Consider the following 18915-nt stretch of genomic DNA (forward strand, 5'->3'; position numbering starts at 1 on the left):
CTAGTGAAATTTCAATTTTCCTTCCGAAGCTGGTTGGTGGTTAGTGATGCTGTGGTTGGTTAAGGTGAGAGCATCTCTGGTGAGCCGGGACCCTGCAGGCTAATACCTTGATGCACTGCACTCTCTCTGCAGAAGGCCAGCGCTTCAGACACGAAGGCCACCGGGCTTTCTTGGACCAGGCGGTGGGGATCTCCACTGAGGGGGTCAGCTCTAGTTCCACCAGACCTGTGGAGGTTTCCACGGCAACTCGAACTGCAGGGCGGTCCATTAGCATGCTGACCTTACCTGGTGGTAAATGACAGACAATGGGAAGACAAAGCTTGGCTCAATACTAGGGTTCAAAGAAGGAATTTGTGAGCTGTGGCTCCTACCAGCTCCTTGTAACTGGTGGGGCAACTTTCAGAGTTTCAGTAGCACACCAGGGCAGCGTGTTTATGTCAACACTAGACAATTAGCTAAGTAAATATTGATAGAAACATTGCTAGAAAAATCTCATTGTTGGTGGGGTTTACTTTTTTCTTTCATCCTCCATCCCTATCTTTTCTAAAACATTAATAGACTCTTTCCAGAAAGCTCAACTGAAAGAGACAGAGAATACAAGGAAAAGGTGTAGCTTTTGCTACTGTAAGATGAAATCCAAGCATTTTTCTATAACCGCCCCCATTCCACCCAGATGTCGACCCCATTTAGGATAGCCTCAGACCCCTTACTTACTCATTTGCCTTTGGTGGGGTTCAGCTTAACCTGTCTCTTAACTAAGTCACAGTCTCAGAGACGGTATTTGTTCCCACCACCCATTGACCAGCCTAGCCTCAGATGGATTTATCATCATAAGCCTTGAAATCATAAAATACTTCAAAGTGTGGCATAGCCGCTGGCTTGAATAGTCAAGTAAGCAGAAAGAAGCCCTTCCTGTCTTTTCCAACCAGGCAAAGAGAGGGAGAGAAAAGGAATGGATCAGGGAAGGTTTTCCAGCTCATACATTAGAATTCATTTCCAGTTTGTTCCCCTTTCTTTCAACAGATACACAGTAATGTTTTGTTTGTTGGCTTGCCTTCGTCGTACATAGGGATGAGCCGTCTTGAATCAGGATCTGTTATTTTGCTTTTCCTTGCTCAGAGAAGGAAACAGAAACTCATTTATTAATTGTGTTAGGCTGTTCAAAAGGAAAACACTCCTCTCCTTGGCTGGGGTGTGATAAAGAGCTTATTGTCTGCATCTCATCAGAGCTGCACAGACAGGAACATGACAACGTCTGGCACTGCAGCATTATTTACTGAAAGTACCTCATCAACCTGGCCCAGTTTGAACCTCTTATATGCACTTTCACCATTAACAGTGTCGCAGAGTGAGGAGGTGAGCACATGTTGGCCCCAGCCTGCCTGGCCCACACCCTGCTTCGCCTACTCTGCCAACTCGGTGTGTGACCTTTGGCCTGTTACTTAATCTCTCTGAATCTCAGTTTTCTTGTCTGTACAACAGTTAGAAAAATGATCCTCACTCTAACAGGGTTGCTATGAGTATTAAATGAAATAATCCATGAACGCACCCTCTACATGGTAACAGTCCATTCAACGCGAGCTATTTCCATTACAGAATCTTTCAGAACTATTCTGTCTAGACAAGCAAAAGTACATTCAGATCCTCTTCTTTCTTTACAAGTGGAGTTGCATATTATTCAGCAATTTGGTTTTTCACTTAATTATGTTGCACAGGCATTTTTCATAACTCTGTGTGTGCATATATACACCACACACACCCCATTCTTTTTTTAATTCTAATTTATCTTTTACTTCAATTTACTCCACCAATGAGAAATATATGCAAATGCAAAAGTCAACAAAGTATTTTAAAAGGGAAATGAAAAGGAGGGATTTCTGTTAAAGTCACATGTTGGATTGGAGATCCCCAAACCCACTGCCAATAAGACATATAAAAGTTTAAAAACATTATTTGTATGTAATGAGACTGCCAGAAAGTAGGAGAATCATTTGAAACTAGCAATGAAGCAAGAACACCTACCCAGGAAAGTACTAAGTGGGAGAATTGCCAAAATACCCTCATGGCGTTAAGCCTCGGTACTTACAGCTTCTGTGTATAGAAACTGCACAGAGAGGAGGAGAGGAGGTCTAACGGGCTGAGGCTGGGGCTTATGCTAGGTGGTAAGCCTCACAAGCCTGGAATCAGGAAAAGCTGTACCTTGAGGGAAATTATGAACTAAGAGAAATAGACAGATTTTCTCGTGGGCTCTGGATAGTTGATTTAATACAAACAACAACAAAAACCAAGCGCTTCGCTCCTCCCTAGAATTTCAAAGGCGTTAGTCACCATCCTGTGTTTAGGGCCTGGATGTTTACTTTCCCAAATCATCTAGGTAAGATGGTACTTCTGAGAGTACCAGGAAAAATCAAATACAAGTCTTCTCGGAGAAACACACCCCGATATGCACATGGAGTGTGAATGGTGTTGCATAGACAGGGGGTGTGGGGTTCCAATCCATTATCGACACACCTCGTGCTTTTTAAAGGCCGCGTAATAGTCCACTAGGCAGAGGGAGCATAACTGATGAAGTCAGTTTTCCTTTGTTAGCCATCAGATGATTTCTAATGACTTACTATTACAAAGCCAATTCAGTAGATATCCTCATGCATATTTCTTTGTGTATCTGCAGGAATGTATCTTTAGAACTGGAATTGTTGAATTGCCAAGTAAGCACGTAACAAAAATAAAAATGGACTAGCTGCCCTTTGAAAAAGAAGGTACCAATGTACACTTCCAAGAACAATGCATGAAAATGCCTATTTAACCATACTCACTCCTGCACTGAGCATGATTATATGTCAGCCTACGAGGTGTTTTAATGTATATTTCTTGGAATGTATGTTAGATGGAGCATTTTTTATTTTTACTAGCCATTTACATTCTTTTTCTGTGAGCCGTGCTTTTCGGTCAGTATTTCTATTGGTCTGCTCATAGCTTTTCTTATTGGTTTATAAATACTCTTTTATAATTAAGGAAATTAGCCATTTTCCCAGTTTGAAATTCACCTTTTTACTCTGTGTGAACAGAAACATGTGTGTGGGCAGGTGTGCACATATGCTACACTGTACAGTAGCTTAGGATTTTGGGGTTGTGAGAAAATTATAATTCGAAAAGATTCATGCACCCCAATGTTCATTGCAGCACTATTTACAATAGCCAAGGCATGGAGGCAACCTAAATGTCCATCAACAGATGACTAGATAAAGAAGAGGTGTTGTGTGTGTATATATATATATATATATATATATATATATATATATAATGAAATATTGCTCAGTCATAAAACAGAATGAATAATTTGCAGCAACATGGATGGACCTAGAGATTATCATACTAAGTGAAGTAAGCCAAAGACATATATCACTTATATGTGGAATCTAAAAAAAGGAAAAAAAAAGATATAAATGAACTTATTTACGAAACAGAAATAGACCCATAGACATAGAAAACAAACTTATGGTTACCAAGGGTGAAAGGGGTGTGGGGAGCGATAGATTAGGAGTTTGGGATTAACATATATACACTACTTATAAAATAGATAACCAACAAGGACCTACTGTATAGCACAGGGAACTATACTCAATACACTGGAAACTAACACAACATTGTAAATCCACTATACTTCAATAAAAAAGAAAAGAAAAAAAAAGATTTTGGGGTTGTCAAACATAATCAGTTCCTTATGGCTTCTGGCTTTTTGTATTTTGGTATGTCAGTGGTTCCCAGATGTGCTGTCCCAGCACACTGGAATACTGCAGTCAGTTGGAGGCGGTTGTAGTGGAAATGTGCTAATAACAAAGATCTGAGGTTGATGAGTAATTTGCGAAAGTACCCAGGTTTTGAAGCTAACATCTTGGAAACGGTGCCTAACCCAAAGACTGTCTTATCTACGCCAGGGCAGTAATCTCTTGAGGCCACGGAAGTGTGTTGTGAGTATGAATTCCATTCTGTGTGTCACAGCATAAAAAAGAGCTAATTCATATTATGGGGATTAGACAGATGTAAAAAACACATGATTGTATCCTCAATCTAGGGGCGTGAGCTTCAGGAAACACCCAAGCAGAGGGGTTTTTTTAGAGCAAAATGGAAATGCCAGACATTTTCCTTGTACATTTCCTGATCGGCTCACCTGACAGGTGACAGGTTTCAATCGCGTTTTCGACCAGTTTCCGGAACACCTGGAGGACCTTGGCGGGCACAATGTCTCCGTCAATGTTCACATCTGCCTCGTGCCACTGCCACAGGCTCTTCAGAAACTGCTCCACCTCCAGCCACTGCTGCAGGCCCTCTGGGTCCCGCAGGGGGCAGGGCAGCCGGGCGCCCTGCAGGGTGTAGTAGCGCCAGCGCTGCTGCCGGGCCTCCCTGTACCCGGCCAGGCCTCTCATGGGGACTGTGATGAGGAGCTGGGTGGGGGCCAAAACCTGGGGTTAGGAAAGGAGGGAGAAGGAGTGTGAGTTCATAGACTCGGGAGGCGACAAGCCCTCAGGGAGCCGCCCTGCTGACCCAGGCCGCTCAGTTAACCACTCAACCCTTAGCAATGTGACAAGGAGGACAGAACTGCGCCCACCTGCCCGCCTGCTGGCAGAGGATTCCGTCTCTGTTGTGCCACTAGCCCATTGTAACGCTTCGGGCAAAGAAATTAACTCAGTGAGGCCTGGGTTTCATGGATCTGCAAGGAAAAAGAGTGAAGTGGACCCGGAACTCTAGAGGCACCTAAAGCTTGAGGGGAGGGGGACAAAAAGCAGGGAGGGGAACTAGCAGTCACTGCTTTCTGCACCTACCAAGCACTGCGATTCTTGTGCATTAGCCTATCTCATGTTCACAGCTACACATGAGGTAGGCTTTGCTAACATTTCCCAGATGAGGAATCTGAGGCTCAGAGGGGCTCCAAGACTCCCCAGGGACACACAGCCAGTCAGTGGTAGAGCCAGAACTTGACTTTAGGTCTTCCGATTGCTTGTTCAATGGTTAATTGTCTCTCCTGAGCTGGTTCTTAGTCAAGAATCAATGACCCGGGATGGGTGAAAGATCCGGTATGAATTAAGGGTGGGAAGAGATGGGAGAGGACGTGAAAGAATTCTGCAAAATGCCTCCCTTTCTTTTTGCTTGTACTGATGACCCACAGACAGTGTTAATGACTAATCCTTACAGAATCACAGGTGACATGAAATCCTGTTTGTTGAGACAAGGTGAGCTATTGAGATGATTCTAAGTTTAATGGGAAGAAGTAAACACTAAGAATCTACTTACTCTGTTTCTACAGGAACCGGGAAAGCAGTGGTCAGGCCAATAGTCCAAGAGATAGAACAAATTAGTCCACAGTGCAGTACCACCAAAGGGAAATGACCTTTAATCACATCACACAGCAGCCCACTCCACCCTGCATGTTTCCCCATCACTCAGCTATACACTGGAAGAGCCACCTCCTTTCCACGGTAAGTTCTGACAGTGGAATTTGAATAACCTTTGCCCAGGGACCAGTCAGTGGCGAATTCAGGGGTGAACACCGAAATCAGCAATAACTCATTCTGCCTCATTTTCATGGAACAGTAGTATGGATGTTTAGATGATGGGTGCACATGATTTCTGGTGTCCATTGAAATGTGGTGGGATTAAAACAAGGGAGGGGGGATCTAAACTATGGCATTTAAAATCTATATAGTTTGGGGGACTTCCCTGGCGGTCCAGTGGTTAAGACTCTGCGCTTCCACTGCAGGGGGCACGGGTTCCATCCTTGTTAGGGAAACTAAGATCCTGCATGCTGTGTGGCATGGCCAAAACAAACAAACAAAAACAAAAACCCCCAAATCTATACATTTTTTGAACCCACTTTCATATGAATCCAAGAACACAACTATCATGTTATTAGTCACAAAAATGGTGGTTAATAAATGCTTATTGAATTTGGGCCAAGATAAAATAAAAGCATTTTTATATGCCCCACTGTAACTATTTTCAAAACTTATATAATATGCAGGATACAGTGTATATAAATGCAAGATATACTTTAAGCTATGAATTCTAAGTGCGACCACAGAAGGAAATTTCTCCAGATATAGCTCTAGGAAAAGTGGTGTTATGTTTCTATTCCTAGTCACTTGCCTATATTTGTCCTGTTTAGGTTGGCAAGGTAGTAGAGGTGGGCAGATGATGTTCTGACATTCCAGGATCCAATCTAATTTTATAATTTTCATCCTGGAGTAAATTTCTTAAAGTCTGATTCTGTCCCCAAATCCACAAGTCCCAGCATCTTGTGGGTGGTCCTTGTACCCACCAAACTTGAAATGTACTGGACTAGCAATGGTCTTTCGTTCAGGTACCAATTCTTTTGATTCCTCATTCATTCAACAGAAGTTGAGTGTCTATCATGGGCCACACACTATGCTGGGTGCTAGGAAGGGAGCAATCAAGAAACATGATCCTTATGAGCAAGGAACTTACGGTCTCGTGTGAGAGCTGGGGCATGCATACACATAAGTTTAATACTTATATGAAAGAGGTTCTTGTGTGTCACAAGAAAAATCAAGATAAAGGAACACAGAGATTCAGAATGATTCAGAGCCTCATTTCTCTCATCTCTAAAAGGGAGCAAACCATAATGTCTGTTCCACTAGGTTGTGTGCAGGTTTGGGTGAGATCATTTCTGTGAGACTGGCTTTGCCCACACTACAATGTTGCATGAATGCTGGTTGTCACACACGGGCCCTGGGGGTTTAGAGCTCTGTGGGATTCCTCAGCAGAAACAGAGTTGCCAGGCTGCTCCTGCAGTTCCTAAGGGCCACCTCTTCCAGTTTCTTCCTTGCCCCACCTGTAGCCCATCCACTATCACTTTCAACTCTTTTCTCACCAATGCCTTGAGTTCCCTGTACCCAGTCCCCAATCTATTAAATGGGTGCTTAATAAATGAATGTGTGCTTAACTGAACTTTAATTGGTACAGTGGAACATGCTTTGGAATCAGAAGCACAGGTGGAGTTCTGGTTTTAGTGCCTAATATGACTTGATCAAGTCATTTGACTTTTTTAAGCCTCCATTTTTATCATCTGTAAAGTAGGAATGTAACATCTATGCAATGGGTGTAAGTGGTAAATACTAAGAGATTTTGTTAGTAATCTTAGTGGTGCGAGTTCCTGACACATGCTGAGACCACGCCCCCGTTTCCTGGCTCGCTGGGTGGGCACTTAGAGCCAAGTGACCCACGTACCTTAATGTTCTCATTGTACGTGTCAGAGTAAAGGACGGCTTGAAATCGAATGTCTTGGTAGCTGATTTCTGTGGTCAGACGATGGACAATTTTCTGCACCTCTTCCACCGTCTGGGAAATCCACTGGCGCCTCAAGTCCACCTGGGTGTGAAAGGATCAGCAAAGGCCGTTATTCCCGGATCAAGCCCCAAGGAAGTGACGAGACAGGGCACAGCTCAGAAAATCCTGCCCTTCCAAGAGCTCCGGGAGAGATGAACTTAGGTCTGATGACACTCGTTGGTGCCTCAGTGTTCTCTTCTGAAATAGAAGCGTTGCTCAATATTTATGTAGTACCTGCCTTGCGGTAGGTGCTTTCTAGGTCCTCGGCATGACCGTGAACAGGACAGCAGCGAACAAGATAGAGATATTTGCTTTCTAGTTGAAAATACAGGACACATGCGTATGTGTGTGTGTATACATACATACCTACACACAAACATTTATACATATATGTGTACACACATATGTATAATGTAAGATCAGGTATAAGTCCCAAGAAGAACAATACAATAGGATAAGGGACTAGAGAATAAAGGGGCTGCTATTTTAGACTGGTGGCCAGGGAAGGCCTCTCGAAGGAGGTGACATTTGAGCGAGCCCTGATGACAGCTTGGGAAAGCAAATTCCAAGGCCCCTAAAGCAGGAGCAAGCTTGGCAAGGCTCAAGGGCCAGCAAGGAGGCCTTTGCTGTGGTTATAGGAAAAGAAGAAGGAGGGTGATAGGAGATGAACTTGGAAAGGATGGTGGGGGCCAGGCCATCCCACAGGGTGTTGTGAACCATGGTGAGAGTCTAACATGGGATAAGAATGCCCACTGTCCGGGTTGGTGAATATAAAATAGTCTAAGGCACGTGAACATGCGGCGGATCGTCTTCTGTATGTCATCAATACATGACGGTTCCCTTCTCCCCTGCGCTCACCCTGTCCTTTGGCTCCTAGACCCTTAAGAAAAGGCGTGCACTGATGTCTCTTCTGACTCTGCACGGCAAGTCTCCAAGAACTGGAACGGGCTCTTTGTTACGTTGCTCCGGAGGCACCTGCAGGCTGGTGTTTGATAAGGGTCTCCCTCAGAGATGCTTCAGAGCGTGTGTCTTATATGACCTTAAGTACGATGATCAGGTCTATACTAGCTTTTAATATCATCTTCTTGCCACCAGCAGCCACCCACCCCTCTCCGTGTGTTCATCTCAGAGCATTCATCATGGGAGAAGGGACAAAGGGTAGCTTTTTTGAGCATCTGTAAACTATCGAGATTCTGCATCTTTTGGAGTATGTAAGTGGAAGAGAGAAGGTAGTCACAGAGAGGGGCAGGTCATTTGCCATGTCCAAAATAAAGGCAAGTGCTCGTAGAAGCATAATTAAGGGTCTCTCCAGTGTAGGACTTCTCTGATGTGCTGGGATTCAATTCCATTTGACCAATTTTTGTTGAACATCCACTTCATGCCAGGTTCTGTGCCTACAGTGTTGTCAAGAGGTTGACAGATAAGATGACAAAGCAAGACCAATAAACTGGAAATTAAAATTACAGCCATTAGTGCTAAGTATAGGTTTGCAAAGGATGCTAGGGGTACACAAAAAAGGGAAACTGCATCTAGCCTGGAGGCCTTCCTGAAGGCATGGTATATCAGAGTTGTATCTTGAAAGGTTAGCAGGAGTTAGCCAGAAAGAGAAGGTTGTTCTAGAAAGAGAAAATGGTAGATACTTAACACAAGGAGCACAAGGGGAGAACTGCAATTGTTTCTACTTTGTTGGAGCAGACGTTGCCTTGGAGGAGAATGGTGAGGTGGGAGAACAAACGGTGAGAGGTCTTGAAAATAAAGGAAGAAGAATTTCAAGAACAAAGTCAACAGTAACTGGCTGAGTGAGATAAGGCCCCCCAAATGCCCGTAGAGTTTGGTAACTAGAACAGGACTGATGTGTTTGGGGAAACCGTGGGCGTCAAGCCAGACGGCAGTGGGTTTAGAGAGAATGGGAAACCAGCAAGTGAAGTCAGAGGTAAGCGACTCCTCCCGCAAGCCTGGCTGGGGGAAGGAAAAAACAAAAACAAGGACAGCAACGGCTTTTTTCAAAAGGACACACAGGTTCGAACATGTTTAGATGCTGAGAGAAAAGAGCCAGTGAAGAAGGAACAAGGCAGAGAGCAAAACCCCTGAGCAAGGGTTTCCCAGCCAGGAAGCATTATGGAAGTCCAGAAACCTGGTGAGGAGCTCGTCTCCGTGCGTCAGAAGGAAAAGAAGATGGGTACAAATGCAGGTAAAAGCATAGAGATTTCCTGCCTGACGTCAGCAGGAGACAAGGCAGTGCGTTGAGAGTGAGGTGAGAAGAGGGAGGCAGGGGACTTCAGGGTGACAGACATTGGCAATAGCTTCTCTAAGGGATGAGGGACCATTTGGGCACATGGGTAAAGGTTGCCAGGCAGAACCAAGACTCAGCTCTGGGTGCATGAGGCTGTGGGATACCAGTGGGCTCATTTATAAGAGGTTGTCCAGTACCTCCCGGCCCTCCAGGGGTAACAGTGGAAGTGCTGAGACTAGAGTTTGCTGGCAAGATCTGGAGGAGAGCAAGGGAAGAGATCAGTGGAGGGCCATGTTTTCGAGCCTAGGCCGAGAATGGTTGAAGCCAGTTTGGTAGATTAGGGGACATTGGACAAGTTCAGGGGCCAGACATCTGATCAGGAATACTGGGAAAAAGTAAGACAAGGGCTAACTAGATAGAACGCTGCAGTCAGAATGGTTGGGAAATAGTAATCTTGAATAGTGAAGTTCTCAGAATGTGTTGAGGACTAAGGCTAATTTCCCAAATCTTCCAAGTCCACTGATGTGAGTCCATAGAACTTGACTGTTAGTAACACAGTGGTGACTCTATATATGCAGATACATTTTGTTTCCTATGTTAATAAACTAATGAAAGATTCATTACCGTATTGATACTATCAAATGATTTTTAACTGATAAAAGCTTGAAAGTGTGTGTGTGTGTGCGCGCGCGCGCACGCGCGCGCACCTAGTGGGAACAGTTCTCCATTGTGAACCTCATCTACAAATTATGCTGCCATTTGATGGGAGAATCTTCTTACTGGCAGGACAAGTTCAGACACCCCTTAGAAGACACCTATAATTTCTCATTCATTATTCCTCTTTATGACCTGTTCTGACGTGTGAAGATAAAAGTCAGAATAAGGAAATACTTTTCTGGGCCTAGAGCCACAAATTCTGGTTTTAATTTTCTTTATCTGTCACTTTGGCTGCAATTTAAACCCAGGATCTTAGAATTGGAAGAGCCTCAGAAATCATCTTGTCTGGTATCCTTTTACAGAAGGCCAGAGTGACACGGTGGCCCTCCTAATATCACACTGGTACTTAGCAGTATGACTAGACCTAATGCCCAGGTTCCCCAACTCTTCTTTCTGTCACACTGTGCTACACCCTCAATTAGGAGTTCCAGAAATAATACCTACCTTTATCCTCTTTCTGAACCTGACCATGCCCTCAGTTTGGAGTTCATGAAATAACAAGTCCAAAGTTGTTCTGACATGCCACAACACTGACTGCTCTGGCATGCCACAGACACGTAAGGGTGACACAGCAGGGGTCGGACAGTGATGCAGGGCTTAACCAGGGCTGCGGAGGGAGAGCCCTGCCTTGGACAGGCCTGCCCCAGGACCCAAGCCCCTGGAGTCAAGGGGGAGCCGCTTTCCTGTTAGGTGATGGGCAGCCCCTTCCTGCCTATGTCTCTGGATACACTTCCTGCCATTGGTTCTTAGCAAACAGGATCACAGAGCTATTCACCTGCCCCCAAAGGGGTTTGGGCTGGGGGTTTCCCAGGCTCAGTCCCACGTACCTCTTGTCACTCCCACGGTCTAAACCACAACCCAGAAGCCCCAGGCTGTTTCCCTCCGCTTGTCCTGACCATGCCTATGGGTAAGAAGATTCCATTTCACTGTGTGGAAAAGCAGGAAATGGGGCCTGAGGCAGCTTTACAGGGAGTGGCCCTGGTGAAAGAAGGAGGCTCTACTGGTCGCCAGCCCAATGTCAGAATCCCTTTGTTGCCTCTCAAACTTCAGGAAGCAAGCTAAGATACCCGTTGTAACCTTGAAGCAGCCTTGTCACTAAATTTATTTCACAGCAAAGCTTTGAAACAAACTTAAGGAGGAAATATGATAATTTAAGAAGATGGATCAAAGCCCATTTGGTCCAAATTTTTTTTTTTTTTTTTTGGCCGCTCCCTGCGGCTTGTGGCATCTTATTTCCCTGACCAGAGATCGAACCTGGGCCCTAAGAGTGAAAGCGCCAAGTCCTAACCACTGGACCACCAGGGAATTCCCTCATGCAGTCCAAACTTGACCTTGAGTGACTGTTTAAGTTTCATTCACGTCCTCTGCTGATTAGGTCAATGCACAAAGGTTGGGACTTCCCTGGTGGTCCAATGGTAAAGAATCTGCCTTCCAATGCAGGGGATGCATGTTCGATCCCTGGTCAGGGAACTAAGATCCCACATGCCAAGGGGCAACTAAGCCCACGCGTGGCAACAACTGTGCCCGTGCGCCTCAACTAGAGAGACTGCGTGCCGCAAACTGCAGAGCCCACGTGCTCTGGAGCCTGCGCACCACAACTAGAGAGAAGCCCTAGTGCCACAACGAAAGAACCTGTGAGCTGCAATGAAGATCTCGTGTGCTGCAACTAGGGTCCGACATAGCCCAAATAAATAAATAAATAAATAAGTAAAAGAGACTTTGTCTTAAAAAATAAATAAATAAAGAGAAACACTTTGTTTCTAAAGGGAAGCATTTGTGGGTGTGGCAGAGCAAAAGCAGAAATGAATTGTGGTAAATTAACCAGGCCCATGATGTTAGATGTGGTTAGATCATCTAATCCAACCCCTGCATTGCACTGACCCTGCAAAAGTTATGCCACACTCCTTAGCATACAGATTTAGTCACTCTAACTAAGCAGAGTTTACGCAGAAACAGTCATTAGAGACTGTTGGCACCTTTAAGGTTGCCATCCATTTTTTGTGGGCCTCCCTCCAGGGCTTGTCTGTGTGCCCACACGCATGTCCACCTCCCCGGTCACAGCGTCAGGCCCATTGTTGTCCCACATCATTTGCTGCTATTAATAGCTCAAGTTTGTGAACAATTTCCTGTTTCAAATAAAAATTATTGAGAATTCAAGGTTATTCCTTATAATTACATCAGTCTGACTCACTTGTATTCCCACATGCTTTCCTGAGAGGGAGGTAGGGGGTATGCTAAATAGTGCACCAGGAATGCCACACAGGCCTGGCCACACCCAGGAGCATGTGGCCAATGCGAATGTCATCCATGGTGAGTGCCACTGGGGAAAAAGGCTGAGACCTTCCTTCTGGACAACAGGAAGTCAGACTTTTAATTCTGGAATTGCATTAACTCCAATAATCAGTTTAAAAAAGTGGTGGGGTGGGGGGCGCAGACACTGACTGTCTCTGTCTTCCAGGGGTTAATAATTTAAAGGCACGGAGACTTAAATTCAGTGATCCATACAGATAAGACATCACACTCTCCATCTTTTTAGACTAATTCTTCCATGAACCAAATGCTTGGGCCCCACAGGATATTTGCAGCTCCCAACAGCAGAAGCCATAGCAACAGCAGCACCGTGGAGCTAAGACTGGTGAGGCGCTGCTGTGCGCAGGATACTTTATAAGGGTTCGCTCCTTTGAGACTCCCGATAAGCCTTTAAGGTGGATGCTGTGATAATCCCCATTTTACAGAGCACGACACTGGAGTTCAGAAAGTGTAATAACTTACCCGGGGTCCCGGAGTCAATAAGTCACAGAACAGGAATCCACACCCAGGCGGTGCCCTTGTTCATAATCACTGCACCGCTCTGCCTCCCCAAGGACAAGGAGACTGGGAATGAAAACCGCTAACTGCTTGAATGGGGTTCCAGTAGCTGGAAGGCCTCTCCTCCACTCGTTAAAACCCTATGCATTACGCATGCGCTAAGGCTTTGTCATCACTCCTTCTGTGAAACGTCTCTCCCATCAGAGGTCACACTGCTCTCTTCCCCTCCAGCACCTTGTTTAAATCTCTATGTAGTGGGCTTCCCTGGTGGCACAGTGGTTAAGAATCCGCCCGCTAATGCAGGGGACACGGGTTCAAGCCCTGGTCCGGGAAGATCCCACATGCCGTGGAGCAACTAAGCCCGTGCACCACAACCACTGAGCCTACGCTCTAGAGCCTGCGAGCCACAACTACTGAGCCTGTGTGCTGCAACTACTGAAGCCTGTGTGCCTAGAGCGCGTGCTCCACAATAAGAGAAGCCACTGTAATGAGAAGCCTGCGCACCGCAATGAAGAGTAGCCCCCGCTCACTGCACCTAGAGAAAGCCCGAGTGCAGCAATGAAGATCCAATGCAGCTGAAAATAAAATTCAATAAATAAGTAAATCTCTATGTAGCGCTTGTGATGTTAAGCATTTGCTGTCTGCATGGGGAACTTCCTCCTTTTACTTTTGGGGTTATGTGCAAAATCTGCAGGTGAGATAGGGTCACCCTTCAAGATACCCAAACACAAAATTTCTCTCTCACTAAGCAGGTCACATCCGGACCTGTGTTTTGGGCACTGTGTTTTGCACTGTGTGTGTTTATGGTGATATAGAGGGTTTAGCAGATGAAATGTGGTTTGGTGTAAAAAAAGAATAGGCTGAAACCACAGCATCTTCACCAACTGTGTGACTTTGGACACGCTGTTTAATCAGCACGAGCCCTGCTTCCCCCTCTGTTAAAATGGAGGCAATATGCACGTGTCACATGATTGTTGATTAAATGAGACACTGTAGGGCCTCAACCTGCTAGCACCTTTAACACTCGTCTTGCATTACCTTCAATGAGCCCTGAAGATACTTCTGACCACATACGTGCAATGATACTATGTGAATTCAAAGGGAATAAAGATATCCGAGACACTGTTCTTCCCTCTGGAAACTTATAAAGAATAAAATGATACACTATTTAAGTTGCCACCAAGATAACAACAGGAAAGGCATCAGGAGTCAAGATACAATTGATCGCCAAATAAATACGATCAGTGATCATTACGATGGGAATTCACAGGAAGACACAAACGTTTTGTGTTGGGGTGTCAGATTAATCTTTCATGAGCAAGTGGACTCTGAGCTGAGTTTGAAGGATGAGAATGAGCCAGAAAAATGAAGAAGAGACAGGATACCTCCCCAGGTGGGAGGGAGGGATGCTTTGGCCTGAGAACTTCTCAGGGCACAGTTCTTGTGGGACAGGGCTGTCAGACTCAACCACCTACGGGGCGGAGTAGGGGACACACATGGGGCGGGGGGGGGGGGGGAGGCGGATGTCAGACTCCAGCAGTGCCGCAGCCTCCAGTGGGACAGACACTCAGCTCCATCCCATGGCTGCCAGGTAAGAAACTGGGACCTGTGGTTGCCAGATAACCTGATTTTTTTTCCAGAGAAGATGGAAAGCTGGATTTCTATGCAAAATCTCACTATTTTGAAATGTTTGTAACAAATTTGACAAAATTTAAAAATTCTCTGCAGGCCAAAGAAAACACATGCTCAGGCTGGATTCCACATAGAGAGCTTTTGTTTAGAATTTCTGTGATTGAAGATGCAGGGAAGCAGAGAGTAGAAAGATAAAGTATTATTTGAATGCCAGGCTAAAATATTTGGATTTTTTTCTTTCAGAAAACACAGGACAATGGGGAAATGCCAGCTAACGCCCCTTCCACTTATAGCCCCCAAAAGCAGAAATCATTTTGTTTGCTATAATTTTTATTATGATAAGTTTTCCCTATTTACCCTCTTAATGGTTTTGCCTAAGAAATCAACTTGACTTATCATTATAATAATGAACTCTGCTCTGTTTACTCGTAAAGGCATGAAAACCCTAGACTAGGGCCTCTTTGTTTAAATGTTTTAGTTTTAAGGGTGGCTCTGTGTCTTAATCGCTTTGGCTATAAATGGAAAGGCTTAAACTAGATAATATTTAATGTCCCTTCAAGTTCTAACATCCAAAGAGCCTATGACTCTATAGAGAAGAAATTAAATTAGTTCTTAATTGATGCATTCTAAAAATACAGTGGTAATACATATTTTAATCTAGCAGTTCTACAGTTTTCAAAGAGCTTTCTTATTTACTCTTTTTCAAAGACCCCACTAAGATCCTATTATCACTCCCATTTTACAGAGAAGAAAACTGAGGCTCAGACAGGTTAAGTGTCTTACTCATGACCACCCAGGCATCAGTGGCAGAGCTGGAGTTCCAGCCCAAGTTCTAACTCTTCCTTCCACATCCTATTTCCAATGTACCTCTTGCACTAGAACCTCAAAGAGAGGACTGAAATATGGTAAGTCCCTGGACACTGTTATGGGTGATGGTCTTGAGTTCCTGAGGAGCATTTTCTGTATCTTTGGAAACAAGCTGAAATTCTTTCTGCATCAAGGTTGGTGGGGCGGGAGGGTGGGAGGGGCGCATGGGAGAGACCCGTATCTGTCCTTACCTTATTCAGCAGGCAATCTTCTAAGTTTCCTTCCATTAGGGATTTCATGTCTTCTTGGACTATGCCGAGCAGAACAGCAGAGTCTTGGTTTGTCTCTCAGCAGAGAGAGCACTTGTGCATAGATTTCTCAGTGATATTAGTCTCTGGGTGCTGAATTTCTCTGGGACTGTGTATGTGGACCACAGACTTGCCTTCTCAATTCGTCATTCAAGCTCTCATTTCCAAATTGTGAGCATCCATCTTTCATCTTTTGGGAAATTAAAAAAAAAAAAAAAGAATTGAAGGAGAGTTGATGAAACTGCATTTGAGTCCAGCCAAATTTTACTCTATTTAGCTCTGTTCACTGGGGTGTTGACCGAAGGGCAATTTTCTAAGTTGTATTTCCCACTCAAATACTCAAAAGTTCCATTCAAGACGGAAACGCCCTGTAGTTGGCTTCTTCCGAGCTATTTATGCTCTTATCCTGACACTAGATGCACCTTTGAGCTCAGTATCTTATATCTCCTTGTTCTAACCCTGTTGACAGTAAATATCCCTTGCCCTCCAATCCAGAAAACCCCACAGATGGATTTACCTTCTTTACAATAAACAAAACTGCCAAACAACCAGCCTGGCACCCATGATTATGCCTACAAACAAGTGATCAGGACACAGCAATTCGCATGTGGAAACACACACACACACACACAGGCATGGACACACACAGGCACACACACACACACACACACACAGGTATGGACACACACAGGCACATACACACACACAGGTATGGACACACACAGGCACATACACACACACACACAGGCATGGAACACACAGGCACATACACACACACACACAGGTATGGACACACACAGGCACACACACACACACACACAGGCATGGACACACACAGGCGCACACACACACACACACAGGTATGGACACACACAGGCACATACACACACACACACAGGTATGGACACACACAGGCACATACACACACACACACAGGCATGGACACACACAGGCACATACACACACACACACATACACACACACACGTATGGACACACACAGGCACACAGAAGCACACCCAGGAATGGCAGGACAGGATCCTTCCGCTCACCTGCTGACCTTTAAATCTCCCTCTTCCCACCTGAAAGCTAGCAGTAAAAATAAAGTCAGTGTAAACAGGCTCCTCAAGAGCCGAGGAAACACTCACATCTGGTTTTGCCAGCAAAACTATGCTGGAAAACAGCTCAGGCAGCAAATTCCCAGTCTGGCTGGCTGGGGCTAGTTTTATTACAGAAAAAAAATTTCACAATGGCTTGATCTCCCTGAAACTGGTAAACATCAGAGTCTGCTATCAGATGATCTAAAGGTATTAGAGCACTTCTGGGAGCCCAGCTCAATTCGGAGCAATGTTGCAAAGGCAAGTGTTCTTCCCAAACCCACCTCTGAGTGCATCCTCTGGGCGCTCAGCAACCACGTTGGGCGCCCGGGCTGCTCTGTGTTCTGTAACCACAGCATTCGCATATCTCCCCGAACTTGGCACCATCTGAAAGCCACATCCACATCGGAGCTCCGGCTGCTCCGTGCTCCACCCACCTCACTAATAATCCCAGGGTTCCGTCCAGCTTCTGCAGCTCCCCTCTGGGAACCTGCAGTCTGATATGAATATGGTAAAGCCGCCCCTTCTCAATACCGCCTCGCCTTTTCATTTTCTTCCATTTGTAATTTTAAACCTCCTTCTTTTGATAGCAAGTGTTCCCAAATATTTCAGAATTTTCTTTTGCCTTCTCTTACCGCTGGTCAGTCGTTCCAAACTACCAGTTTTTCACAGACCAAGAGTCTCTCTCCTCTGTGCTTCTTGCAATTCAGAGTTCTCTTTCCACCTCATTTTCAACTTCACCAAAGTCCTCCTGTTTTTCCCAGGTGTTCTTGCTGTTGTCCTTACTTCTGCTTCACTGTAATCATTAACACAGGAGTCCCTCTCCTCTGGTGGGGCCTTTCCTACTGTTCTAAGGTTACCCCAGTCGCCCGTCATCAGATGCACAAACTTTCATCCTTTTGTGCCTGTGGTGGCCTTACCTCGATTGCTCCAGTACCGCAGCTGATCAAAATGCTGAAAGTGGCATTCTTCTCTCGTGCTAGGGTCCGGTGACACTTGCCAGTTGTGAGCGGGGAAAGCAATGAACAGGGACAACTGAGGAGCCTGGGAGAAGAAGAAGGAGCACGCGCTCAGGGTGGCTTACTAGAGTCTAATTTTACCTGGATGCTGTACCCAGGAAATGGGGTGTTGTATAGACACAACCAGTTCCCTGCTCCAGGATGTTCCTTATGGGCAAAGGTTCTGAAATACAGGGCAGTCCCACAAACACAGGTACTCTGACAGATTGGCAAAGACAAAATTTCTTTGTAGATAGAGATCTCTGGCTAATTGGATATTGGATCAGCAAATATTTATTGAGCAACAGATTGCCCAAGGCACTCTGCTGTGTCACTGAGAGGGATTAAACATGGACTCAGATTTCCCTCTTTCCTCGGGAAATAAATATCCTTGTTTCTCATGACTCACACCAAATGCAAGTATGAACATGTAAACCAATTTTAGCTCAACTTCTGTTGTGAGGACCAAGAAGTTATTCTTTAAAGTCAGTTGAACAAAGGCATTCAAACCCTAAACCATCAATATAAGAAGCCCTGGGAAGATCATGTCACCTGGTTCACCAGCAAACGTGTTTGTTACTGATTTACCTTAGGGGCCAGGATTTTCATACCAAAAAGGGGAAGGGTTGGCTTGATTCAGATCAATCTTAAATATACAAATTTGTTAAACTTCACCAAGATTACAAATTCTGACTTATTCTTTCAAAGATTTCTTTTAATCCCAGGGTGACTCAAATCTGACAGTTCAGAGGACCAAATAGAGATAATTGTTTAAGCTGTGAGGAAGCCCCCAACAATGAACAGACCCTGTCTGTTCTGTGTCACCTGTGTAGCCCGGTACCTAACACAGGGGTCCCCAACCCCCGGGCCGTGGACCGATACTGGTCTGCGGCCTATTAGGAACCGGGTCACATGGCAGGAGGTGGGCGGCAGGTGAGCGAGTGAAGCTTCATCTGCTGCTCCCCAAAGCTC

General features: G+C 45.1%; 1 protein-coding gene across 4 annotated transcripts in view; it reads right to left on the reverse strand.

Annotated features, from left to right (window-relative positions):
• The window catches only part of MAB21L3 (mab-21 like 3), a 54223-nt gene extending 36230 nt beyond the window's left edge, over window positions 1-17993 (reverse strand). For 3 of the 4 annotated variants that reach the window (XR_009538823.1, XR_009538821.1, XM_060139249.1), the window contains exons 1-5: window positions 17866-17993; window positions 15793-16039; window positions 7246-7386; window positions 4172-4463; window positions 107-285 (exon numbers count right to left, since the gene is read on the reverse strand). Coding sequence is in view for 1 of the 4 variants with exons in the window: in XM_060139249.1 (XP_059995232.1) it covers window positions 107-285; window positions 4172-4463; window positions 7246-7386; window positions 15793-15840 (660 nt within the window). In the remaining 3 variants the exon portion in view is untranslated. Of the gene's footprint in view, window positions 1-106; window positions 286-4171; window positions 4464-7245; window positions 7387-15792; window positions 16040-17229; window positions 17342-17865 lie in introns of those variants that run through there. The other variant, XR_009538822.1, reaches the window with a different exon arrangement.
• Between the last annotated feature and the right edge of the window lie 922 nt (window positions 17994-18915).

The sequence above is a fragment of the Lagenorhynchus albirostris genome, chromosome 2 (genome assembly GCF_949774975.1).
Source record: "Lagenorhynchus albirostris chromosome 2, mLagAlb1.1, whole genome shotgun sequence".
NCBI lineage: Eukaryota > Metazoa > Chordata > Mammalia > Artiodactyla > Delphinidae > Lagenorhynchus > Lagenorhynchus albirostris.